The sequence below is a fragment of the Protopterus annectens genome, chromosome 9.part0, assembly GCF_019279795.1.
Source record: "Protopterus annectens isolate FY-2018-M chromosome 9.part0, PAN1.0, whole genome shotgun sequence".
Lineage (NCBI taxonomy): Eukaryota > Metazoa > Chordata > Ceratodontiformes > Protopteridae > Protopterus > Protopterus annectens.
This window is the reverse complement of record NC_056743.1, coordinates 711,515,679-711,542,509: the sequence shown is the minus strand read 5'-3', so window position 1 is coordinate 711,542,509 and position 26,831 is coordinate 711,515,679. Positions and strand designations below refer to the sequence as shown.

Below are 26,831 nucleotides of genomic sequence, written 5' to 3'. Positions count from 1 at the left end.
GAAAAGTCTGTCCAACCTACTAATCTGCTTTTTTTTAATTTCTTGAGAAAGTAAATCAATGCTCACTGCCCCCTCCCCTTATTTTTATTTATATCCAGCAATTCCATTATCTCTATCCTCTTCCTGGTAATTCTTTGATGAGCTATTTAAGGTAAAGAACCTTATCAAAGCTTCTCCAGAGCAGTACCCTTGAACACTCATACTTAACTTACCAAACAGCTTTCAAACTACCACAAAATATTTCCCTGTCCTCATTCTGGTCATCAGACACTGCCAACCCCTCTTCTCTTCTTTTCTTTAAGCCCATATCTTTCTATCTATCCACCATCCTTGCATAATATGTGATTATCCCTAGGTCATTACATTGCTTCTTTGATTGAAATCGTTGTCCCACATGTCCTTACTCAAGTGTAGCTTACCTTAACCATTGATCCCTCCTTCATTCCTTCATTCTAGCTTCTTCATTTCCCTAACTTTCATGGTTTGTCTCTTCTCTAAAGAATTTTACTAGCACCCTTTCCCTTTTAATAGGCTTGCAAGTAGCCCCTAGAAGATTACAGATCTCCACCCATAAATCACTCTACCCCATCCCACCCGGCACACACTGCTGCCACTCTTCTAGAGCTAGGATGGAAAGACTCTTGAGATGGGCAGTCCACCTGATACCTCTAGCAGAATAGGAATCTGGCCACCAAAGTATGTGCTTCAGGTGTATTTATAGGAATATGTGATAGGGCAGAAAGAATATTTTGCAAATGACAGAGACCATTTAACAAATGAAATTAATACAACTTGTATGTTGGTTTCAATTCTTAACCTGGATGAAAATTGTATATTTGTTGCTGTCTCTTGTGTAAGTCATTAGTCAGAGGCACTGGGAGGGCAGAGGGTACTAAGTGATCTAAAAAGGGCAATTTTTTAAAACTATTGACTACCACAGCACATGTTCACTTGGATGACATTTTAAGCTTAGCCATTTTTCCTTTTGCTGCTTAAATTAACATTTCCTGATTGGCCTTACCTATCCCATGCCTGATAATTTTATATTAGCCCTAGTGAGAATAACTGTTATTATAGCATAGATAATTTGAGGGGACCCATGTAAGGGATGCAGCATTTAAGAGCTGCCTCTATCCATTACAGGCATGAGAGCAATCCTGGAGTACATTTTCTATTATGCATCCTTAGATCCAAGTTGCATTTGAATATGGACAGGGATGAGCTTTGTTTTACTTGAATGGATAGTCTGTTCTGGAACAGTGGTAGCCTCTGTGATATATATCCATATCTCTACAACATTCAGTTTAGATACCTGGACCGAGTATTTCTGATGCCATTTGACTTGCTGATGTTCATTAGGTCCATTGGTATTGGGTTGGAGGATACCTTGTATATGCAAGACACAGGTCACTTCTCAGCACTCTGTAAGATACTGAGTACAGTGATAAATCTTTGAGGTGGTCCATGCAAGACTTATTGTTTAGGACTAGTATCCTTTTAGTAAGGTATCTCTCTGGGTATTCCAGTTGTTTCATGGGTCTGGACAGATACATGCCAAAGTGGGGATTATGCAAAATTATTGACTTAATGAGGGTTTTGTAAATGGGGACAGTAACATCTCTAGATCTAGTCACAATCAGTTTGTTTATAAGCTGTGCAATATAGAAAGACTTAGACTCTGGGCACATGTTGGTCAAAAGTTAGGTTACTGTAGACACAATTTCCTAAATGCCAAACAACTGGATCAATTCTCATGGGGAATTGTCAATTTGGAAGTTCCCTGGAGTAGATAACTTCCCAATGATATGATAATGTATTTTTTTAGAGTTTAGTTTCAATCCATGATCCTGGCACCAGTTATTGTTTGGGACAAACTTTCCTGCATGATTAAGTCATTTGGGGATTCAGTAACTGTTCCTAATTTGTAGTCTTCTCAAACGTAGTCAACCAAAGCCCTTTGGTATTTCCTTTTACTTTTGAGATGTATATGCCAAAAAGAAAAAGCCTCAGCAATGAACCCTGGGGGGCTCCATCAGTGACTGGTGTCTTTCTAGAGGTAACTTCTCCTATTTTGATCTCCTGCATTCTGTGAGCAAGTTGGCAATCCAGTTAGTGATGTAAGTGTTTACTCCTACATTATTCATCTTTTGTACTACTCCTGAGTAGGGAACTGTGTCAAAAGGCTTGGCCGGGTCAGGGTAATGTGGTGTGAACTCTTTTACCTTCATCCATTGCTTTGGTAACAAGAATAAAGCTTAAAATATGCTCATGATTTTGAGCCTTTCACACTTTTCCCAATTCTTGTCCTAAGAGGTTGAGAGATTAGAGCATATGTTTGAATGTCCCTGATTTTGTGTCATTTTTTTGGTCTGTTCCTCATAATATGTGTGATTTTCTGGAAAATTTATGAGGATTGCAAAACTTAAAATAATGATAAACACTTGAGTTTCAAGACTTCTAGACTTCATATCCTTCAGAAAATGCAGGCTAATGCAAAACCTGTTATTCTAGCAACAAAGCATACAAAAACAATGTTTTTGAAGTTTAAATAAGAACTGTAAGCAAAAGCTGTTTACCACTTTCAAGCTCAACCTGTTGCATTTTTTTTATTTATTCGATTAAATAAAAAAGTGCAACAAAAACTGGGTAACTTGAAAAATAACAATAATAATAAATAGCCTGACTGAAGGCATAACATCAGGCAAGAAGCTTTAATAACTTTTTATAAGCAGAATAAAAACACAATATCTTTTATTGTTCTTTTAAATAAATTAATGTTTCTGGCATGACTTTAAAAATCTAACAAAACTGGGGCCAACTTGCATTAATGAAAAAAAAATGAGTTAAGCAATGAAGAAACTGCATTCACTTCTGAAAACACAGTAACAGCAAAGTTTTTCCAGTTTCTTGCCAACATTCTTATTTTATCATCAGCATCATCTTCATTAATTTTACTGTTGTTACTTCATAAATGACTGCTCAGAATGTACCCGGGTGGGCTGCTGCCACTTCAATTGAGGTCCACAATCCGCCAAACCGCACTGACATGTTCAACAATATGGCTGTTATTAAGTAACAGTGAAAACCATAAAATATCTTACGTTGGAATGAAACAACAAAGTGTCAGTTGTAAAAAAAAATGCTTTCTTTCCTTTGTCAAACACAGAATGAAAGTGCTTATTTTTACAACTGACACTTCGTAATTTCATTCCTACTTCTAATCATTTATAGTAAGTAACAGTGCCAAATACCAGAGCTGGATCATGGTTAAATGGAGCCCTAGGTGGGGTAATAGATCGGGCCTCCCCAGAGCAGCCCCTCCTGCAGCAACTCCTTACGGCTCCAGCAGCAGCACTCTCCCCAGCCACTCCAGTGTGGCATTACTTGGCTATCTCTCCTCAGTTACCATAAACACTGTTCAAACCTATCTGCATGCATACTGTTTTCCTATTTACTTCTCCAAAGCTAATTTTGAGCTTCTAAAGGCAGAGGTGTCAAACTTCAAGTCATCCATGCAAATGGGGAATGGATGTATGGCTGCTGAATCATACACCAAGGCACTGTATGGGCATTTACACAAGTGCATGGATCAGGCCATACCAAACAGAACCAAGATCTTGTCCTCCAAAAGAAGGAAGCCAATCTGGTGGTCCCCTGCAATTAACAAACTCTACAACAGAAGGAAAAAAAACTATTGCAGAAAAGGGTAAAGTCCCAGGAGTGGAAACATTATCTTGTAAATCTCAGCAAAAACCTGAGATCCCTCATTAAATCCTCCAAAGCTAGTTACAAAAACAAAATTACTACAGATGCTAAAGATAACCACAAGGCATTCTTTAGCTATGTCTAGAATCTGCATAACAATACGCAGAGGTGGTCTGAGCTACTGCACAATGACAGAACTTATACTGAAACAACAGATATTGCCAATATCTTGGCTGACACGATTAGTGCAAACTTTACCCCCCCTTCACCCTCTAAAGGGCCCATACCAATACTTGAGGAATGCCAAATCCCTGATATGGCTGCAGAGGTAGAAGCCACATTATCCAAAGCCAAAAATACAGCTTCCATGGGACCTGATAATATACCTGGCTGTGTTCTACACGAATTACAAAGGGAACTGGCATCACACCTGAGTGCCTTGTTCAACCACAGCCTCACTTCAGGCTTTGTTCCCACCGAATGGCCATTATGTCATTCCACTCCACAAAGAGGAGCGACTACTGACCCTGGAAACTACCGCCCCATCAGCCTGATGAGCCTGATCTCTAAGGCCATGGAGCGCATCATTATGGACCTCATAAATAGGGATAATAGGGAACCTTCAAACCCTAGACCCCTCACAAAAGAAAGGCATGGTATTCGGTATAACCTGGTAGTGCTGGGGTGCTCTCCGGGAGCCTTGAACCAGGTTTCTGTTACTGCACAGATATCTATGTTCTCCATGCTAAGGAGAGTTTTGAGTGCATGCATCTTGTGGTTTAGACTTCTGGCATTGAGTAGCATTACTCTTAGTTTCTTATCCCTTGTGATACCTATAGAGGTGGGTTTGCCTTTTGAGCCTTGCCTAAAAAAGGCACTATGGGGGTGGCAAAAGTTGCCAATATCCAAAAACCCAGGGGTGACATGTGCAAGCCGTCCCTAGCGAAGCATCATGGCTTGTCAAGCATGTCATCCCAGGCTGACAGAAATTGGATCCCCTTTGAATGACACCAATACTTAAGCCAATTATTGAAATTGATCACCTTGTCTTCATATCGTGGCATCATTCTTGGTGAGGGTAAGATGCTACTCAAGGTCAGGGTCATACCGGCCTGGGCTACATGCTCAGAGAGCGCCTCTATGTCTCTTTTCATGTAGTCCAGGGAAGTACGTCTCAGGTCATTCACACCAGCATGGACAATGACGGAGTCATATTTGTACTTGCCTTGGAGTGACCTGAGTGCTTGTGTTATGTGGCGGATCTTAGCGCCCGACAGGCAGCTCACCTTGACCTTCTCCTTGTTCAGTCTGTTGAGCCGGACGTCAGTGTGCCTGACGATAGAGTCACCTATTACAAGTGTATCAGGTGTGTTGTTTAGCCTTAAGGGTGTGACTTTTTGGCACACTGGCTTTGTGAGCTATGTGTTGTACATGTTTTGTTTTGGGGTAGTGGTTGCTTGGGTGTCTGCTTTGGAGGTCTCTGCTGCTTAGGCAGATTTTTATTTAGAGCCTCCGAGTATGTTTTTGTGTGTTTATGTGTTTGGTTTGCTGTTGTGGTAGGTCTATGTGAGACTGGAATTGTAGTGAGTGTGGTTTCCTTCTCCTCCTGACTGGTTACACCAGTACTGAGTTGAGAGAGCTTAGCCTCCAGTTTGGCTATATGGTTGCATCTCTCACATGTGTTGGAATTTGTTGGGAGGAGGAGAGGGTTGTCTGTGTACATAAGGCAGTTGTAACATTGCCTCAAGATTCCCAGATTCACCAGCTGGACCAGAGAGGAGATTGACAACTGACCTTTGGACATGCTAGAATAGTATTGGGAATTCCTTTATAATTGAAAAAAGGCCAATGGGGAACAAGGTACTCAAGGGGAGTTTGTGAGGGTGTAGTGCTTTTAATTGTTTTAGTGCTGACTTACATAATTGCTTTAGTGAGCAAGTGCCAGACTTTAGAGTAGGAACAGTGTGTTTATTATGAGAACTAGATCAGTTCTAAGGGAAAAAGTGAAGAGCCAACTTTGTGGAGCCAAGAATGGTTTAAACCCAATTAAGCGGAGCTGCCCAATGCTGCGCTATGCGCAAAATCGCGCAAAGCCGCATCAAAGCAGGTTTTATACAGGGGGACTTGAAAGAGGTAGAAATTGGCCCAAAACAGCCAATAGACTACCAGATTCTTGTGCTGGGAACACTCCCCCAGGGATAGATAGGCTGCTCTAAGCTCCCCACTGCCACTGGTGAACAAAGAAGACTCCCTTTATCCAAGAAAGGAAATGGGCAACACAGGAGCTTTCCAAAAGTCCAGAATACAGCAAAGCCTGCATTTGGACTACTCAAGGTCAGGAAAGATGGGAAACAATGATAATTTTTTTGTTTTTTTTCTTTTTTGCAACAAACAGCAGTAAAATGCAATAAATATGTAACACAGGCTAGCGCACTTGAGTGTGTAGCCTCAACAGGTAAATGCAACAAACAGGACAAACTTTAAAAGTGCAGGTGCAAAAACAACTTTAAACAGTTTAAAACAGTTCAAGAAGCAGAAATACTTGCAGTTTAGCTAGATCAGACAGTCACCCAGGTAGTAGCAGGAAAAAAATACTTTTATCAGGTTAGCAGTCGCCCTTTTAGCCTCTCTGCTGCTAGCACCACTCTGCAGGACCATGAGAAGCTTGGCTGAGTAGTAACAAGCGCAAATAACGCGCTAAAGCGGGTTTTATATGAGGGGACTTGAGAGAGCTAGAAACTGGCCAAAAACGGCCAATAGACTACCAGTTTCTTGTACTGGGAACACACCTCCAGGGATAGATAGGCTGCTCTAAGCTCCCCACTGCCACTGGTGAACAAAAAAGCCTCCCTTTATCCAAGAAAGGAAATGGGCAACACAGGAACTTTCCAAAAGTCCAGAATACAGCAAAGCCTGTATTTGGACTACTCTAGGTCAGGAAAGATGGGAAACAAGGATACTTTTTTTTGTTTTTTTTCTTTTTTGCAACAAACAGTAGGAAAATGCAATAAATATGTAACACAGGCTAGCGCACTTCAGTGTGTAGCCTCAACAGGTTAAATGCAACAAACAGGACAAACTTTAAATTACAAGCGCAAAAGCGTGCTAAAGCTGGCAGGGGGTTAGAAAGAGATAGGAAATGGCCCAAAGTGGCCAATAAGCTACAAGTCACTGGGCTGGAACCACTCCTCAAGGGACAGATAGGCTGCTCACAGCTCCCCACTCTCACTGGTGAACAAAGAAACTTCTTCCTAGCCAAATAAGGATATGGGCAACACAGGAACTATGACACAGCCCAGAGATCAGCAATATCTGAAGACTGGACTATTCTAGTTCAGTAAAGGCGGGAAACACAGATTTTTTTTTTTCAACAAAGTAGCAAAAATTAGGTACAGAAACACAGTAAATTCTTTAATTCAGCTAGCGCACTTGAATGTGTAGCCTACCAGTTAAACTAAGCAAAAACAAACTTTAAAAGTGAAAAAAACTCAGAAATACAGGCAGGAATGCAATAAAACAACTTTGCAGAGCTTATTTAGTTAAAGAAACAGAGAAGTCTATATATACAGAAAAGCAGCTAAAACACACAAACACTTCAGATGCAGTGCAACCTAGAGCACTTGAGTTGTAGCAATATTAAGGCAATTACAGCTATGATAAATGCTCTGGAATATAGTCTATATTTCCAAAATGTTTGAGAAGCACAGTCAGAACACAGGGAGATTCAGGCAAAAAAAAATGTGTTTTTTTTTTTTTTTTTTTTTGAAAGGGAAAAAAGAGAAACAGAAGGCCTTGTCCAATGTTCTCTCTGTATTAGGTAGAATGAGCTAATGACACTAGACTGGGAGGAGTGTCACAGATCAGATTTACAGTAGGGGCGGGCAACTGCAAAGCCACCAAGTATAACAGCAAGACACCAACTGGGAAGGGGGGTGGGGACAAAAACAATAGCCTACAGACAATAAGCACTAGAGAAAGCCACAAATGAAAGTTTTTAAACAGATAAAGATTTGTAAAGATACAGAATGCTTTTAACTGCAAACAAATCAGTTACTTGTGCAGATTACTTAATAGCAATAAAATACACAAAAAGGCTAAAAAGCAGGCAATAAAAGTGCTATATATTAATTGTTAGAAACAATAATCTGTATAAATAATGGAAAAAAAAAACAGGATACTTATATATCTCAGCTAACAGTTGTGGTCAACAACTCTCATTCACTCTGCTCAGTGTGTATAGACAGAAACCCTATCAAAGTTAGGGCTTAAATACCAGAACAACAACTTTTTTTTTTTTTTTTTTTACAAAAACAAAAAAGAACCAGCCCCCACTAGCCAACAGACAATTAACACAATCTAGCCAAGTTAAAGAAAGGCTTCAGCTAAAAACAATAGCTTACAGACAGTAAGCACTAGAGAAAGCCACAAATGAAAGTTTTTAAACAGATAAAGAGTTGTAAAGATACAGAATGCTTTTAACTGCAAACAAATCAGTTACTTGTGCAGATTACTTAATAGCAATAAAATACCCTCAAAGACTAAAAAGCAGGCAATAAAAGTGCTATATATTAATTGTTAGAAACAATAATCTGTATAAATAATCAAAAAAAAAAACAGGATACTTGTATATCTCAGCTAACAGTTGTGGTCAACAACTCTCATCCACTCTGCTCAGTGTGTATAGACAGAAACCCTATCAAAGTTAGGGTTTAAATACCAGAACAACAACTTTTTTTTTTTTTGTTTTACAAAAACACAAAAGAACCAGCCCCCAATAGCCAGCAGACAATTAACACACTCTAGCCAAGTTAAAGAAAGGCTTCAGCTAAAAACAATAGCCTACAGACAGTAAGCACTAGAGAAAGCCACAAATGAAAATTTTTAATCAGATAAAGATTTGTAAAGATACAGAATGCTTTTAACTGCAAACAAATCAGTTATTTGTGCAGATTACTTAATAGCAATAAAATACACTCAAAGACTAAAAAGCAGGCAATAAAAGTGCTATATATTAATTGTTAGAAACAATAATATGTATACATCGAAAAAAAAAACAGGATACTTATATATCTCAGCTAACAGTTGTGGTCAACAACTCTCATCCACTCTGCTCAGTGTGTATAGACAGAAACCCTATCAAAGTTACGGCTTAAATACCAGAACAACAACTTCATTTTTACAAAAACACAAAAGCACCAGCCCCCACTAGCCAGCAGACAATTAACACAATCTAGCCAAGTTAAAGAAAGGCTTCAGCTAAAAACAATAGCCTACAGACAGTAAGCACTAGAGAAAGCCACAAATGAAAGTTTTTAAACAGATAAGGCTTTGTAAAGATACAGAATGTTTTTAACTGCAAACAAATCAGTTACTTGTGCAGATTACTTAATAGCAATAAAATACACTCAAAGACTAAAAAACAGGCAATAAAAGTGCTATATATTAATTGTTAGAAACAATAATCTGTATAAATAATCGAAAAAAAAAACAGGATACTTATATATCTCAGCTAACAGTTGTGGTCAACAACTCTCATCCACTCATACCCTTCAAGAATGTGTGTGCATGGGGATGCTGGACAAGGAACTATTCCAATACTTCATAGTAGAAAAAACATTGATCTCACAAGTGCATGGCCTCCCTAATATACATAAGGACCCTAAATGCCCTAAGTTTAGACCTGTTATAGCAGGGGCAGGTTGGCTAACAGAGCCCATTTCTATTTACCTGGATGGCGAACTGAGAGAGGTACTCTTAAGATTTCCCTCATGTCGTTAGAGACACACAACACTTTTTAAGTGATTTATATAGTGAGGTGGAGATGGCCGGATTCATGGGAATAGACCTGATGGTCATTTTGGATGTGGTATCATTATTTACAAGTATACCCAATGAACAAGGTATCAATATGGTGAGGTTAGTACTTCTGAGACATGGGAAACTAACAGTACAACAAGTAGGCTTTCTATGCATGTTAATGGAAATAGTTTTGGAACACAATATCTTTATGTTTAATGACATATGCTATTGGCAAATATCAGGTGCTGCCATGGACACAAGTTGTGCCAATGCATATGCGAACTTGGTAATCGTGGATTGGGAACAGTCACATCTGTTGATGGATCCTCACATCTTCTTTTATAGACTATTTGTGGACAACATTTTTTTTAGGTTGGAAGGGGGATGAGGCTAGTTTGAACCTATTCCACCACAGTATGAATAACACACAATTTTTTTGAGATACACTATGAATCATTCTAGCATTAGTATAGACTTTCTAGACATCACAGTGTTTAAACTTGAGAAGGGGTGGTGCACCAAGTTACATAGGAAGAAGTGTTATTGTCCAGCATTCCTACATTATGACAGTATGCACAAGGAACACATCGTTCCTAACATTGTGAAAGGACAGGCAATGAGGCTTTCTCGCCTTTGTTGTCAGGATAAGATGTATCAGTTGGAATTGAGGAATTTAAAAGAAGGTCTTTTGACTAGAGGGTATCCAGCTCAAGAGATTGACATAGCTTATAAACAAGTGCAGAAGGAGAGAAGAGGTAAAGCTAAACCCTATTATTCAGACAGAAGGACAGTGAAACAACAGGGGGAAAGGACAAAAAGTTTTCTCCCAGACCTCTGTAGTCTTACCGTACACTAAAGATGTGAATAAATTTACCAGGATTATACAGTATTATTGGCATATTCTTTTAGTGGATGAAGAAACTATTGATGTGGTAGGGGATAGACCACCCAGTTACAGGACATCTGTGGAAACTTAAGGTTAAGGCAGATTGTGAGACTATTAATGTGATATACATTGCACACTGTAAGGTGTGTTTCCAATTTTATGTTGGAAAGACTAATCATCATCTCAGGGAATGGACCAGGGATCATATATACTGTACTAGGAGAGGTTTAGAATATAGTGCTTTAGCGAAACACACTTTGTCAACAAATGGGGAACATACCTTCTTGTTTCAAGTACTACATGTTCAGGAGGTGAATAGTAGGATGGGTGACCTTGTAAATCAGACAGATTCTGTGGAGGTTCAATGGATCCTGAGGTTGGGTGCACACAGGGGGCTAGGCTTGAATGATTCTGCCCCCCCCCCCCAAAACCAGCTTTGAAGTCTAAAAAATTGAAATAAATAGTTTCAGTACTGACTTTGTGTAGTTAGTACATGATTTAGGCTTGAAAGTTCTTGCCCCCCCCTTATGTTACCATTGAAACAGAGTTGAAATAATTATATTCTGCAATGTTTTTGTACGGTTAGTATATGGATTATTAGGTAATTAATTATTAGGTATTTTATTTAGTACACTGTTGACTGAATGTTAAACTATTTTTAGTGACAGCACATTTTTTATGTACCTGTACCTTTAGGGTGGGATGATTGATGCTTAATTTGTTCGAAGACCAGATCAGTTGTTTTAAATTTTGTCATATGTATATATAGGGTATCTGTTTGAGATTATGCTGTCTGATGAAGTAATGTTGATCATTGCGAAAGTGCTCACGTATTGTAATAAAAGCTTTGGATTTTATCTAGTTGGATTAGCAGCATTTATTCCAGCTACCTTCAGCTTTGGGTGTGTTTTTTAGTCTATTTGTGTTAACCTCGCTTTGGGTATACACTGGCATTGAATAAAATCTGTTAATGTGTATTATTTTAACACAAATTAACTTTCTTTGTTTAGGATAGCAAGATATGTAGCTCTGATAAGATGAGCTCATCAGAACTTACTTCAGAAGACAAAGAACAAAGCACAAATCCACTGGTAAGAATTATGACTGATTGATCTAATAGTAGATAATATTTTACTTCAAATTAAAATATTTTGTAAACAAAGCCATCTGTATGGACTGGAATAATGAAAGTGAACCAACACATCAAGTCAGTATGGCAATAGCATAATCTGCTTTAAAGAATTGTTCTTACATGCCAAAATTAGTACATTTTGTCACTAACGGAGAAAAGGGCTCATGTAAGTTTTATCATTTTGGAAATCAGTTAAAGGAAATGACAACAAAAGAGGAGGAAATATGTTAATTATGGAAGTGAGAAAGAACAAATGGAAAATGCATTTACATGCTTCAGTAACTGGAAAATAATGTCAGGCACTGGTGAGTAATGAGATACTGAGTGACAGCTTAATTTTAGACTTTGAACATTGTTGTAAAGTGTATTGGTTACTGCTTGAGGAAGAAATGTTAACAAAATATATACCAAGAGGCAAATGAAGCCTTAACTAAAGAGGGTTAGCATTAGAAAAGAAAGCTACTGTTAACCAAAGGGAATGTTGATCCTGAAGCCTAAACAAGGCAGATTAGACTAAGCATAAAAGTTAAGTAGTCAGTTGTATGAAGACCTTACATGATGTGACTTTACAGCCACATAAATTCAGTTGGCAGTAAAAACGCAGGACTTGCTCATAGCGCACAAAGTGGGATTAATTCTGAATCTATCACTAAAACAGTACATTGCACGCAATAGTCAATGCTGTACTTTTGAAAGAAACATTTACAGGTGATAGTAGGAATTGCACAAATGTGGCTTTTGAGGTCCTTTTTCTTTTTAATTTTTATTGTGCCTTCCACCCCATCGGTTATCATCAGGCTTCAAATTATGACCATCCTATGAACCCATCCATTCCTTTCAGGGATGAGAGCTCACCAGATCATTCATTCCCTTGTCAGGCAAGAGACTGGTGCTGAGGGAGGCGTTGTCATCAGCAAGTAGGGTAACATTTTTTATACAGTCTACATTCCCCTGGCAACATTTTTGCTGCACTACTGTTGCTGCCAGAAGTAACATGTATGCTACCATACATGCCAAATCTCCAGTGTGTACAATTCAGAATCCTTAATGCATGTTGCTTCACAGTCTTTTTCATAGACTGCATTTGATTCAGAGTCACATAAATTTGGTGCACATGGCCCATGGATAACACCAGGTCATCTTCATCTTCTTTCGGCTTTTCTCATCAGGGGTTGCCACAGTGGATCATCTGTTTCCATTTCTTCCTGTCCTCTGCATCTTGCTCTGTCACACCAACCACCTGCATGTCCTCTCTCACCACATCCATAAACCATATCTTAGGCCTTCCTATTTTCTTGTTACCTGGCAGCTTCATCCTTAGCATCTTTTCCCCAATATACTCAGCATCCCTCCTCAGCACATGTCCAAACCAATGTAATCTTGACTCTCTGACTTTGTCTCCAAACCTTCCAACCTGGGCTGACCCTCTAATATACTTATTCCTGATCCTGTCCACCCTTGTCACACCCAGTGCAAATCTTAACATCTTTAACTCTGCCACATCCAGCTCTAACTCTTGCCTTTTTGTCAATGCAACTGTCTCCAGCCCATATAACATAGCTGGTTTCACTACCCTCTTGTAGACCTTCCCTTTCACTCTTACTGGTACTTGTCTGTCACAAATCACTCCTGACACTCTTCTCCACCCACTCCATCCTGCCTGTACTCTCTTCTTCACCTCTCTTCCACACTCACCATTACTCTGAACTATTGATCCCAAGTATTTAAACTCATCCACCTTCACCACCTCTGCTCCTTGCATCCTCTCCACCAGGTAAAGGCTGATTTTCCTGTTCCTGTATCACTGTGACCACCTTCAAAATAATGCTGACATTCTACGAATATAAGTCTTTTTGGTCACATATGCTGAAATGAAAAACATTTGACTACTATTGAACAAAAGAGTTCAAAATGTTAATTATTGAAAGAGTTAAGGACATTTATTGAAAAACATGCTTAAAAATATATTGTGAACTTTGCATAACTGACTGCAATGCATGGTAATAACTTTTAAACATTTGTTGAAAATAAGGCTAAACATAGACTTTTATGTTTATTAATTTTCTACTAGAGTCACTGTACTTTATTGTTACTGTGGTATTTTTTTTTTAATTCCTGGGCTTTACTATATTGAACAGACAAAAAAATATCATTAGCAATAAACTTAGGTAGTAGTCCAGTTACTGGATGTATCCCCAGATATACATTTCACATCCACTCATTTCACATATCTGTACTTCTTTATGCCTTACAAAACTTAACTGACATACAATCAGAACTATTGCATATCTTGTGCAGGGTTAGGCCAAAGGACATATGTCATTGTTCACAAAGCACTGCCCTCCTTCGAGACTGTGACACCCTGTAGTCTCTTTGAAGCATCTTACTAACCAACTCCTCAGATAGATGGCACCATCAGCCTTTAATGGAGCAGGTTATTTTCGTTGCCATAGAGACATTACTGTCGTGGCCATCTACAAAAAGCACATATTCTGTACATGCATGATTTTTGCCTTCAGCCTCTGCAATCATCTGTGAATGCCTCTGTTATTACAGTCATTGTTTCCTTCAAAATTACATGAGAAAACCTCTGGTGAGTGGACATCCATCCCAGAGCTTTTCCCTGTGGATACTCCCTGATAACCACATCATTGTCCAAGTTATAGGGTATCTTAAAACTGCCTTCTAAGTAGCTAGTAGCTGTACTGATTTTACTCTTCATCCTCTCCAGGAAGTGCTGTACATTTTTCCTTCTCTACAAAAATGAACATTTTCTGAAGACAACCTGTTTAAAAAAAAAAAAAAAAAGATTGCTGCGTTTGTCTTTGTTGTAACTTATTCTTTTTTAAAAGCAATTGCAATAGTTCTCCATTACAATAAAATCTGCTTAAGTCACCATGCTAACACCCCACCATGTTTATTATCCAATACCCAGAACTGTATTATTACCCTTTCTAGGCACATTCTGTACACATTCAGCTTCATCGAGCCCCACTGTGTGTGTGTTTCTCTATATATACTTATCTGAGTCATCTTGTAAATAGACCTTGAGAATCTACAGTTGTGCCTCAGCTCATTCATCACCAAATCTTTATATAGTTTCGTTATTCCTCTGTTTTCCTGCATTAACATAAACTCTGCTAACATACACTCATAAGGAATGAATGGAAGGACTCCGATCAAACTTTTGTAGAAGTTTTCATGTAAGAATCTTGGTAGACTTTTCAGGCTCAATCCAGAGAAAAACAAAACAAGAAACACAAAAATTATTGTTACTAAAAGATGAACAAATGATATAAGAAAGAATGCTAAAGATAGAGAAATGGCTAAATGACCAATTATGGCAACCTTACTAAATTTGCTATTATAGTAGTGTTCAAAAAATTATGTAATATTTAAAATATGTGCAACATTATTATCATTAAGATAGATTGCATGTAGAATTTCCATACTGTAGATCACAGTGTGTGTTGTACATTTAAGAGCCATTCTAGTCTGTCGACATGTGCATATAAGTACTGAGCATGTGCAAGCAAGACTGCCATTTTGAGTGAGCAGCCGGAGTGAAAGCATGTATGTGTGTAGCAGTCAGTCAGTCACTTAGTTTGTTTAGGTTTTTATGTTCCAGTCATCCATCCTGATGTGTTTCTGTGTAATAAACAACTTAAACACCTGTGCCTCATCATCTTATTTGAATACACAAGACGAGCGACATGGTGTCAGTATGGGATCCGAAGCCAAAACCATAAGGCGCACAGTCAGTAATCTAGGAATGTACATGAGTGAAGCTCAAATATCTTGCAGATAGGTCAGAAAGATAATTCCAGGTTCAAAAATGTGTTTACATGATTTATTTATGCAACAAATATAAAACAAAGCATTCAAAACAAATTTCTACTGAAACAAAATGTTCAAAACTGTAATTATTTATTTATTTATTTCATTTATTTCAGTTTGATTACAGGGGAAGTCCACTGGGCCAGAATGTGCCCATTTTCAGTGGAGGCCCGGGGAGAAAAACTCCATAAGAAACACAATTAGAGGTTACAAAAAATGCCAAATACAAAGGTAAAATACATGTATGAATTCATACAAAACAGGTATAGTAAAATAATAAATTGTCATTGTACATGCAATGAGACAAAGGTTGCAGGTTTTTACATTCAGAGCAATAAGAATCAATTGTCAAGAAATAGGCATCAGTGATTACTGGATAGTTGCGTTATATACATGCTAAGAGTTGAGAGAGAAATTGAATGATCAGAAGGTGATGGATTAGGTTTGTGTAAGGTAAATAGAAAAGGAGAGGAAGTAGTGAAGTTTGGGGGGTTGCACATTTCTCTAAACTTATGTTTTTAAGCACTCAGGGTCTTCAGTATAAATTTGTTTTGAGTGCTTTGTTTTATATTTGTTGCATAAATAAATCATGTAAACACATTTTTGAACCTGGAATTATCTTTCTGACCTATCTGCAAGATATTTGAGCTTCACTTATGTACATTCCTAGTGAAGTAATGTATTGATAAAAGTATGCAAAATGCATACGAAAATGTTTAAAGTAACTTCTGAATACCATAAAATGTATAAAAAAGGGAAAATGACCATGTTTTTTCACTATGTGCTTTTTTTTTGTAGTAACCAAAACTATTTGAAGTATCCGAAGTGTGCAAGTGTATGCAGTATTACAGTACACTCATTTCTCAGAATGCAGTTATTTCAAAGAGATTGTTGTGCAGTTGAATATTATTCAAGTACCTGGTGTATGTTTGAGCAAGGGGCAGGCTTATACTACTGTTTGTTGGCATGGCAGAAGGATTTCACAAACCTAGTCCACTTGTGTTTGATAATAATGCTGCAGAAAATTGGAGAGTGTTTGAGCAAAAGTACAATGTGTTCATGCAGGCTGCTTTTTCTGAAAAAGACAGACATTCAAAGGCATTTATTCTGCTTAATCTAGCTGGTTCAGAAGGCATTGAAAGGGAGTGTTCATTTGTGTGTGCACCTGCTGTGTTTGCAGGGGAGGAGGAAGACTGCCGTATTGTGGTACTGGCTGAAATACGAGAAGACCCTGAGTGCTTAAAAACATAAGTTTAGAGAAATGTGCAACCCCCCAAACAAATATTACAATGGAAAGGCACATAGTTTACACAAGAGAAAAAAGCCTGGTGAAAATTTTGCAGCATATATTACTGACTTGAGACATAAGGCAAAACGTGCAGATCTGGTGGTCTTAGAGATTTGTTGATAAAAGACAGGTTTGCATGTGATAGTAAAGATGATGCAGTGAGAAAGAATAAACCCAGAAAACACTCAGTAAAGTAGAGGGGTGACTCAGCAAAACCTGTGACAAGCCTCATAGTCGATTTTTGTAATTGTGGAGGTAGCCCTGAGCCCAAGCAAGAGAAGTGCTTAGCTTTTGTTCAGCAGTGCCACACATGTAAAAAGTGGAATGATTTCAAGAGGCTCTGTAAATCTGAAGGGGAGCATTCAAAGTGGCAAGTTAGTCAACTAGAAAGCTGCAACCCTACTTTTTAAATTGATGGTGTGTCTGTGCTTGGTGAAACAGTCAGTGCAGTAAGATTTGTGGGCAAAGAGTGAAGTATTTCTGACAAATAGGAGACCTGTAGAGCTCAAAATTTATACTGGTTCAAAGTGCAATGTTATGTTAGCATGTGTTTGCTAGAGTAAAATTTGGTGAGAAACTTGATCTAGCAAAGTGTGCGAAGCTTGTTGTTTATGGTGGTGAAGAATATCAAAACAAAGACTCAGTAGTGCTTTCATGTTATTGAGCTAGAAACAGCTATGACTTGCACTTTTACATAGTCAGAGACATATGCAGTCATTATTAGGCCTCAAGGACAGTTTGAAAATGGGACTGCTTTCCTTTAATAAAAAAGTCCAACATATAAGCAGGTGTAACAATGAAAATTTTGCACAAACTATTTTTTTTTGATTATGCTGTTACTTTTGAAGACAAATTAGGCAAACTCCCAGTTGTGTACTCCATGAAGTTAGACCATGAGGTAAGCCCAGTCATTATACCAGCATGAAAAGTTCCAGTAGCCTTGCAAGGCAGAGTCAAAGCTGAGCTAGACTGAATGGTGCACCTAGGAGTAATTTGTCCAGTAGAAAAAAACAACTGAATGGGTATCCTCCATTGTGGAAACTCATAAGAAAATCTCAGGATATTAGAATATGTATTGATCCGAGAGATTTGAATAAAGCACTAATATGACCTCATCATCCAATGCATACAGTTGAAGCAGTTGCTGCCCTTATGTCAAATGCCACTGTTTTTTCTGTCTTAGATGCAAAAAGTTCATTTTAGCAAATTTTGCTTGATCAAAAATCTTAATTGCTAACCACTTTCAAGTCACCATATGGAAGATACAGATTTTTGAGAATGCCATTTGGAATAAATTCTGCCAGTGAAGTCTTTCAACATGTGATGGAACAATTTTTTTCTAGCTATCCATGTGCTATTATAGTGGATGATATTCTTGTAAGAGCAATGGTGAAGTCAAACATGATAGAAACCTCAGGAAAGTCCTGGAACATCCTCTTGAAGTGAATCTTAATCTGAATCCTCAGAAATGTAAATTCAGGCTGTGAGAAGTTACTTATGTGGGTCATTTGTTTACCCCTTCAGGCTTACAAACAGATCCTTCCAAATAAACTGCAATTCTTATCACTTCTCGGCCTTTGGCTAAGATCATGTGAAGCAGACTGCAATTCTTGAGATGCCAGCATCAGACAATGTCACAGCCTGCCAATGTTTTCTTGGCATGATCAACTGTTTAGGCAAGTTCATTCCAGATCAAAGTGAGCTTTCGGCACCACTAAGATAGCTGATATGCAAAGATGTAACCTGGTCCTGCTCATCACAACACCAAAGAGCATTTGATGTCCTGAAACAGAAAATTGCCAGTCCACCCACCTTAAGATATTAAGATGTTCACAAACCAGTAACTCTTTCTTGTGATGCTTCAAAGCTTGGTCTTGGTGCAGTCATTCTTCAAGAGGGTAGCCCAGTAGCCTATGCATCCAGAACTCTTACCCAAACTGAGCTGTAGTATGCTCAAATAGAAAAAGAGCTTTTGGCACTTGTGTTTGCATGTTCAATGTTGCATGATTCTATTTATGGCCGACCTATTCAAATCAAAACTGACCATCAACATTTGGTCACTATTTTGGAAAAGCCAGTGCACACAGCTCCTGCGAGACTGCAATGCATGAGGAAATACAATTTCCACTTGATTTCCACAAAAGGCAAACTTCTTTATCTTGCTGATACGTTATCCCGATCACCCAGAAAAAAATCATTGGACAGCATGAGAATGAAAAACCTGATTCTGAAGTCATGGAAGTGGAAAATTTTTCTTCCACACATCTTGATGAGCTTAAAACTCGCACAGCTTCAGATCCAGTTCACCAGAAGTTCAACTACTATATCAGTTGAGGATGGCCGTCCAAGCAATCTTGTTTACCAGTAGACGTGCAGCAGTATTTTCCTTTTTCAGAGGTGAGATTTTGATGGAAGAGGGTATCGTCATGAATGGTCCAAAATTGATTGTTCCAAAATTCTTGCAACAAGAATATATTAAAATCTTGCACTGAGGTCACCCAGGAACTGATTCTACCAAAAGAAGGGCGAGAGGACTAGTATTTTGGCCTTCTATGTCAAAATATATTGAGAGTTCCATCTCAGCTTGTTCTGTATGTAATAGTAATAAACTGCATCAACAAAAAAAAAACACTTCAGCTAAACCAGATTCCTGAACTACCTTGGTCGACAGTAGCTACAAATATTTTCAAGTGGAATGGTTAACATTACTTGGTGTTAGTAGACTCTTATTCAAATTGGTTCGAGATTGACCTACTTACTAACCAGACTTTCAGTACTGTCATTAAGAAGTTTGAGACATTTTCCATGGTAGTCTGCACAAAGTCGTTTCTGACAATGGAACACAGTTTACAAGTCAGTAGTTCAAAAGATTTGCTGAAATGTGGGACTTTGTTCATATTACTTTTAGTCCTGAATACCCACAATCTAATGGCTTGGCTGAACATGCAGTTTGAAGTGCAAAACAGCTGTTGGAGAAATCCAAGTGAAACAATACAGATGTTTTTCTTAATCTGCTTAATCTCAGAAACATTTCTCATGACAATTTACTTGGTTTACCTGGTCAGACACTTATGTCAAGGCAAACCAGATTCATACTACCAATCCGTAAGAATTTGTTGATTCCAAGTGCTAAAAACAACAAAGAAGTAAAAGCTCAACTCCTGAAGAAGCATTTGTCCCAAAAGTCCTACTATGACATAACCAGCAAGGCTCTGAATCTATTAAAAGAAGGTGAGAGAGTGAGGATGCAGACAGCAAAAGGATTTTGCCAAATAGGACTTTTGAAACATTTGTGAGAAACCGAGGCCGTACATCTTTGAGTCGCAAGGTACGGAATTCAGGAAGAATCAGAAACATTTACTATCAGTGTCTGAGGCAGTTTTACAGCATCTTCTCTGCAATGAAGACAATAATTCACAGAGTGATTGGTCTAATGTTTCTGTTTCAGGGAACATTTCATCATCTGTTCCTGTTCCTGAAAGTATCCCTGAAAAATCTGAAGCAGAACATTCCCCAGTGACTGTCCCTGTTGCTAAACCCAGTTCTGATTATTACATTACGAGGTGAGGTTTCATGTCAAGACTAGTCCTAGATACATGGCAACCTTGACATGATTGTTATTGTTTATATATCTCTGTATAATTTGCATGCTCATCTCATTGTCATTTGCATTTGCATGACAGAATAGACAGAGAGGGAGAATGTACATCAGAGTGTGTGTTGTACCTTTAAGAGCCATTCCAGTCTATGAGCATGTGCATATAAGTACTAAGTACGTGCAAGAAAGAGTGCCATTTCAAATAAATAGCCGGCTTGAAAGCATGCATGCATGCATGTATGTAGCAGTCAGTCAGTTCTTTTATTTAGGTTTTATGTTCCAATCATCCATCCTGATTTGTGTGTGTGCAATAAGCAACTTAAACGAACACCAAAGCCTCATCATCTCGTTTGAATACACAAAACGAGTGACACCTACCTTTCTTTTTTCTCTTTTTTTTTTTAAACAAGAAACATTTTTATTAAACTATCATGTATGACATAGGCCATGTTACATTTATATAAATGAAAATAAACCATAACGATACAATCTGAGTTGTCAACATTATACATCATTTCCCTGCTTTTCTTAGTAGTGAGGTAACTACAGGAACAAATGGCACAAGGTTTACAACTTATACAGAGATAGAGGAGCTACGGGAAAGTAAAACAAAAAAAAGGTAGCACAAAGGGGGAAGGATGAAAAAAGGGAATTACTGTACTAAAGAAATAAATAATTATGCAATAAAGAATAGTATGTTATGATACATTTCTGTTGGAATTTACAAATAGCTTGTTATATAAACCTTTTGAGTTATTTTTCTAAGTACTAGTTGGTGACAACTGAGTGGAACTTTAGTGTGAGTGTGTTTGTGTGTGTGTGTATTTTCAGCAGGGGGAGGGTTCTAATAGTTGAGGGGCTATTGTTGAGAAACTGTGTTCTGTAATCTCCTAATGCTTTGTATGTAGCATGGTACTGGAATTATTACTGTGCAAATATGAACAAACAATATTTGATACCGAGAGATGTCAATAGGATGTAACTTCAGAAACACCTGGTGGTGTCAGTTGGCTGTAATGAATAAAATAATCAGAGAGAAAAGTTATGTGCAAGTTTAAAGCCAAATTATTGAATATGCCAGACAAACATTGGAGAGCTTGCAGTCATTACTATTCTTTCCTACAGTAATTAGTTCAGATTTAGTATGTTAAATTATCCATTGCAGGGACTCATCAGCATTTACAGGGTCAATATATGAGTTTATGTCCAATAAATGCAAAAGAAAAGGATCGAGATTGAATGTGTCAAAAAATATAATTGAGAGAAAAGCCTCCTGGTACATCAAAAAAACATATTTTTTCAGGGAGCAAAATCCCATGTACCCCCTCAGAATCCTTACTAGGCACAACAATGTAAGAAAAGACAAATCATACTTACCTGTTACTTTTGTGCAATTACAAGTACTGTCACTCCAACCAAAGAAAAAAAATGAAGAAAAAAAACTGCCAAAATTAAATATAGGTACAAAACCCCCTTGCAGAATTATACCCTTCCTGGCAGGCACTACTTTAAGTGAACTTAAACAACATCTGATGAAACTGGACTTATTAAAATTTGTGGTTCCATTTCTTTCAACCAAACTGCAAGTTGACAGGTGGTTTGTTGCTTCATGTGTCGTGACATCTAGCATGCTGCCCTATGTATCTGTTGGTGTTATCTCGAGGATTTGCTTCTAGTAGCTACCTGCCACAGTATCTAGTGTTTTTGTACTGCCATGTCCCATCTGTGCTGTAGCTCTAATACCTGAATTATTGAATCTCCAAAGAAAGCCTGCCTTTCTCTGTCCTCAAAGAACTGCTGCCACTGTCTTGGGGGTATCTACTGTGAACGTTTCCATTGCTGCCTTTCATTTGCAATGATAGTGCATTATAATTTCAGTATAAGAATTGTAAAGGAGTCCATGTTGAGGTTATTGCTATACAAACACTCTGTAAAATCATAATCAGCTTTGACTTTGGATGAACAAAATTAATTTCTGTCTGATGAGATTGTGTTGCACAAGTCTCATAAATTTTAAATAGACTATAATCATACAAAAACGCTGGCTTTAATAAGCATTATAGCCTTGCAATTCATTTACTCTTAATATTGTATTAATGAATATCATTACTAATTGATTAGCTTTTCTCTGTCTTTACACAGAGGACATATTTCATTATCTATCTCTTATTTTAACAAAAATGTCAGATATGTTATTGATCAAAATCATAAATGTGCAGCTATAAGTTTTAACACCTGCTCTTAAAGGTTCCTCATCTTTAATTGTCTTGCTACTATTTTAGCTGTTCTCTATTCCGCTTTGTGTGGAGAAAATCAATGGATTAATTTATAACAGATTTTTTTTAACTTGGCATATGATGCCTATATATTATTAATATGCACTTTATTAAAGGAATGGCCAGTATTAATTATCATTTTGTTGAGGTTCCCATTGTCTTTTTAAAGCATTTTTTTTGTCATGGCGTTATTGATGCAGATGTATGTGATCCAAAGAAAATGAGAGAAAATAGTAAACATAGTTATAATCTCACTGTATGGAAGATGGTTTCAACACTGCTCGGCTACTGGCATTAGCTGCACACTTACCATAGATTTAGTGGTTGCTTTGTACAAAAATGCATTCTTTAGTTACACCATTTTACTTATTTATCAGTCTAGTTATAAATGTATTAGTGAGCTGATCCAAAAGAACTATTTTTATTAATGAACTAAAAAATGAATAAAAAAGCACAGTGATATGGTTAAAGTGAGGAGCAAGATATATAAAATAAAAATCAACCCAAGGAAAGTAAAGATGCTGAGTAAGACAATAGACCGGGCTGTTTCTTGGATACATAAGAAAGTACCATATAAAAAAGATTTAAAATTACCTTGCTACCTTTTACAGGTGCAAGATATTTTATATCTGATGTAGTTGGGTAACCCTTTGAGTAAGCACTCAGTGATGTGGTGTTCTATACTCTAGGTCATAATGTCTATGAGCTCAGCGGGTTCCTTTTCTTCAGCCAGTTGGCACATCTTATCCTTCATCAGGACAATATCCCTCCAGCTCATTCATTTCGCATTGAAGTTAGAGTCAGGTATTTAGGAGCAGGCCAGTCTGGAGGCCCCATGGACTGTTCTCTTCCCACTACTGCAGCAGTCTTGTGATCTCCACTATAGATGTTTCAGGAGCTGAAAGCATGTTTTGGGGCAACTTCTTGATCAAGCAACACATGACATGCAGTGCAGGCACACTTGGCTGGTCATTCTGATGTTGATACACTTGCGTTCCTCCAGGTGTCACCAGTGCAGTTGTCCAAGTTTCAACTCTCCCTCTCTCCAAGTTAGGTGAACCACAATCAGCTGCTCTGTCTCACATCTCCATCTATCCAGCATCTGTGTCACTAGTAAAACATAAGACACCAGAGACGCAGTCAGGGCTTTATTTATCCACACCTCTGGGATAGATAAAAGTAGAAAATATGTTATCTCCTTTAAAAGAAGGTTTGTTGTGTGGTTTAGGACACATTCATAGAACTTGATAACACTTTGTTGGATGCAGTGAAAGTTTAAATTATTTAGAGTGAGAATACAATTAAAATATATATGTTCATAGGTTGTTAATAGACTTGTGGCCAAGGAGACCATTGAAGGTACAGCCTCTTAAAATTTCCAGGTGCCTAAGAAACTTGTCTGGTTAAGTGACTTGCTCAGAGTTGTACAGGGAGCAAATGGTGCCTGAGGTAATCAGATCCTGGAATTCAGGAAACAGTTCACTGTCTTAATCCACCAGATAAATTCTATCTAATCTATTAAGACATATTGGCTGATCTGGCTTTTCCAACTTAAAAGCCCCTCAGAACCTTAAACTTGAATTAAAGACGGATAAGAAGGTGTTAGATTTTATGATGATGCCCATTATTAAGTAAAAAGTAGATGACTTTATAGAATTTGTTGACAGGGATCTGTAATTTATTTAAGTCTTGGAAGAGACCACAGGGATAAATGTGGGCAGATATGGTAGTAGGCTTTTAGGCTACAGCACCTCCAAACTGATTCAAACTTTTCTATTGATTTAATTTGTATTATTTCTAATTTCTGCCAGTTAGTCAGTGTTCCTGTACTGGGGTGAGGAACTTTCACAGCTGCATTCTGCACGTGCACAGAGTTCTTATTTCTGTTTAAGTAAAAAAACAAAACAAAAAAGAGAGAATAAACTAGTTATTCAGCTGGGCTGTTTTGTTACACAGTCTTGTTATTTAAAATTTAATAAAAAGTTTTTGGAAAAAAACGAAAAATGGCTGTAATTGATGGGTGTTTGTATGTGCATGCGCGTGTGTGTGTGTGTATGTGTGCGTGTGTGTGTGTGTGTGTGTGTGTGTGTACACGTATGTGAGGAAGTATTAATGAGTTGTGTAATATGTGTCTGACAGCAATAAACTGAAATATCTTATTGTGGCCATTATTCATTTGAATATAATTAGCCATAAGTGATAATCACAATCATGTGGCTATAAATTGGTAGCCATGTGCATGTGTTTCTGGCTGTGTATGTTTGTGTCTTTGTCTGTGTGCATACCAGAAGTCACAATGGGATGCGCTATTTATGCTTGACACCTACTCGATGAATATATTACTGTAGCCATTATTCATGTATTCATTCATTTGATCATAGTCATACATCTGAGGTATATATAGTCAATAAAGTGGATACAAGTGGTGCAAATGTCTGTGTGCTGTGTCTGTGGGAAGCGGTTGTAATGTGTTTTACTGCGTATCTAGCAGAATTGAAATAAATGACTGTAGCCTTCATTTATTTTCTTTTTATTTATGTATTTATTAATTTTTATCATGATCAGGCATTTGAAATACATACAATCAGTAGCTATATCTGACTGTGGAGACAGCTTGTGAATGAAAATGTTGACCCTCTCTCATTCAATCACATTTAATCAGTCATCAATTGTACTTGTCATGAGTAATGTGTGACTATTTTAAATTAGTTACAATGACCATATCAGAAATACCATTTTGAGAAAAATACTTCTGCACCATTGTGCTATATTTTTTATACAAATTTCCACAGTGCCAAGCTCATTCATTTCCTTATTCTGTGTCCCAAACGGTGAAATCTGACTGGATGAGCTACCATAAAAGTGACCACGACTGTGTTTCTGCTCTCCAAGGTATCCTGCAGTGAAAGAATTTGCCTTTGGCCCCAGCATCAACACTAGTATTAACATGTGTACCCGCATTAGTGTAAGGCATCCTATGCTGCCACCCTACATTTGTGTGCTCATGCAAACATACATACAAACGCACTCCTATGCGATCTGTAGTTACCAGCTTCACACATTCCCTGAACTTGCAGCCACTCATAATTTGCAAGTCTCCGTTTATATGGGAACAGAGTGGCCTCAACAGGACCATCATCTCCCTCCTCTAAGGATAGGTGAGCTGGCAAATGTGCTCACTTACCTGGTACTGTAGTAGTCAAGACACTATATGATCTTGTGTCACCCTTTTCAAGGAGAGGGGTTTATCCCTCTGCAACATACAGCCAGGAATAGTGTTGTGACAGTTAAGAGATATACTTACCTTGCTGTTCTCTGAGTATTTAAAACAGTAATCAACACATAAAAGACACTGACTGTACTTGAACCAAAGTAAATCCACTGAAACCTTACTACGGGGTCTCCTTGGAATGTTGTGAGCTGCTTTTGTGCTATATATTAAAGATTTGACAGATGTTTGCCATCAGTTCACTATATCTGGGCCAAAATATAATGTTACCTGCCCTTTAATTGTACTTGGCAATTCCCAAGTGTGCTTTGTATATTGTCTTGAGCATGAGATTATCTATCTGGTTTGACATACCTACTCCCTTTCATTTGAATATTATTCCTTCTCATTCATGAATGTCAAGACAGTAGGTGTAGAGGACTTCAATTAGTTATTGAACCGTTTTCTTGTCATTTAGCTGTACTTTATGTGCCTTATGTTTGTCCTGGTCCACTTCAATAAAAACACAACACCAGATGACATTTGACAACCTTTATTAAACTTCTTAAACTTCTCCCACAACCTAAACCCCTTAAAAGCATAAAGCCAAACATCATTCGGTGAACCCAATCTTGTCTAACCAAACTGTATCCATGCCGTCACCTCTCAATCCCCATCACACCAACAAAACTATTCAGTTACCTGAACAGGTAAAACCAACCACGTATCCCTCTCCAATGCTAAAATAACTATAAACTCAAAGCCTAGTATACCCATACTATTGTTACCCAACTACCAGACCAATAAAATTTTTGTAATTACTCTCGGAATGTATACCCCAACTAGACAAGCAAATGCTGAAACCATTGCCACTTGAAACCATGCAAAGGCAATAGCATACCCCCATGACATATTCCATCCTGTTTACTGCCCAATGAAGTAATAACCACATGAAATCACTTTCAAATCCCATTTAATAGCAGTCTTGCCATCACACCAATATCCATGTAAACAAGCTGCTTCCACCACCATACAAGGCTTTTTTAACAGTATGACCCCAAATGCACCACAAAGTAAAACCAAGCCTGGCAAAACTAACCAA

General features: G+C 37.9%; 1 protein-coding gene across 1 annotated transcript in view; it reads left to right on the top strand.

Moving 5' to 3' along the window:
* LUZP2 (leucine zipper protein 2) overlaps nt 1-26,831 on the top strand; it is a 4,367,081-nt gene that overhangs the window by 4,079,927 nt on the left and 260,323 nt on the right. The window contains exon 11 of the mRNA XM_044083339.1: nt 11,401-11,481. Coding sequence (XP_043939274.1) covers nt 11,401-11,481 — 81 coding nt within the window. The remainder of the gene's footprint in view (nt 1-11,400; nt 11,482-26,831) is intronic.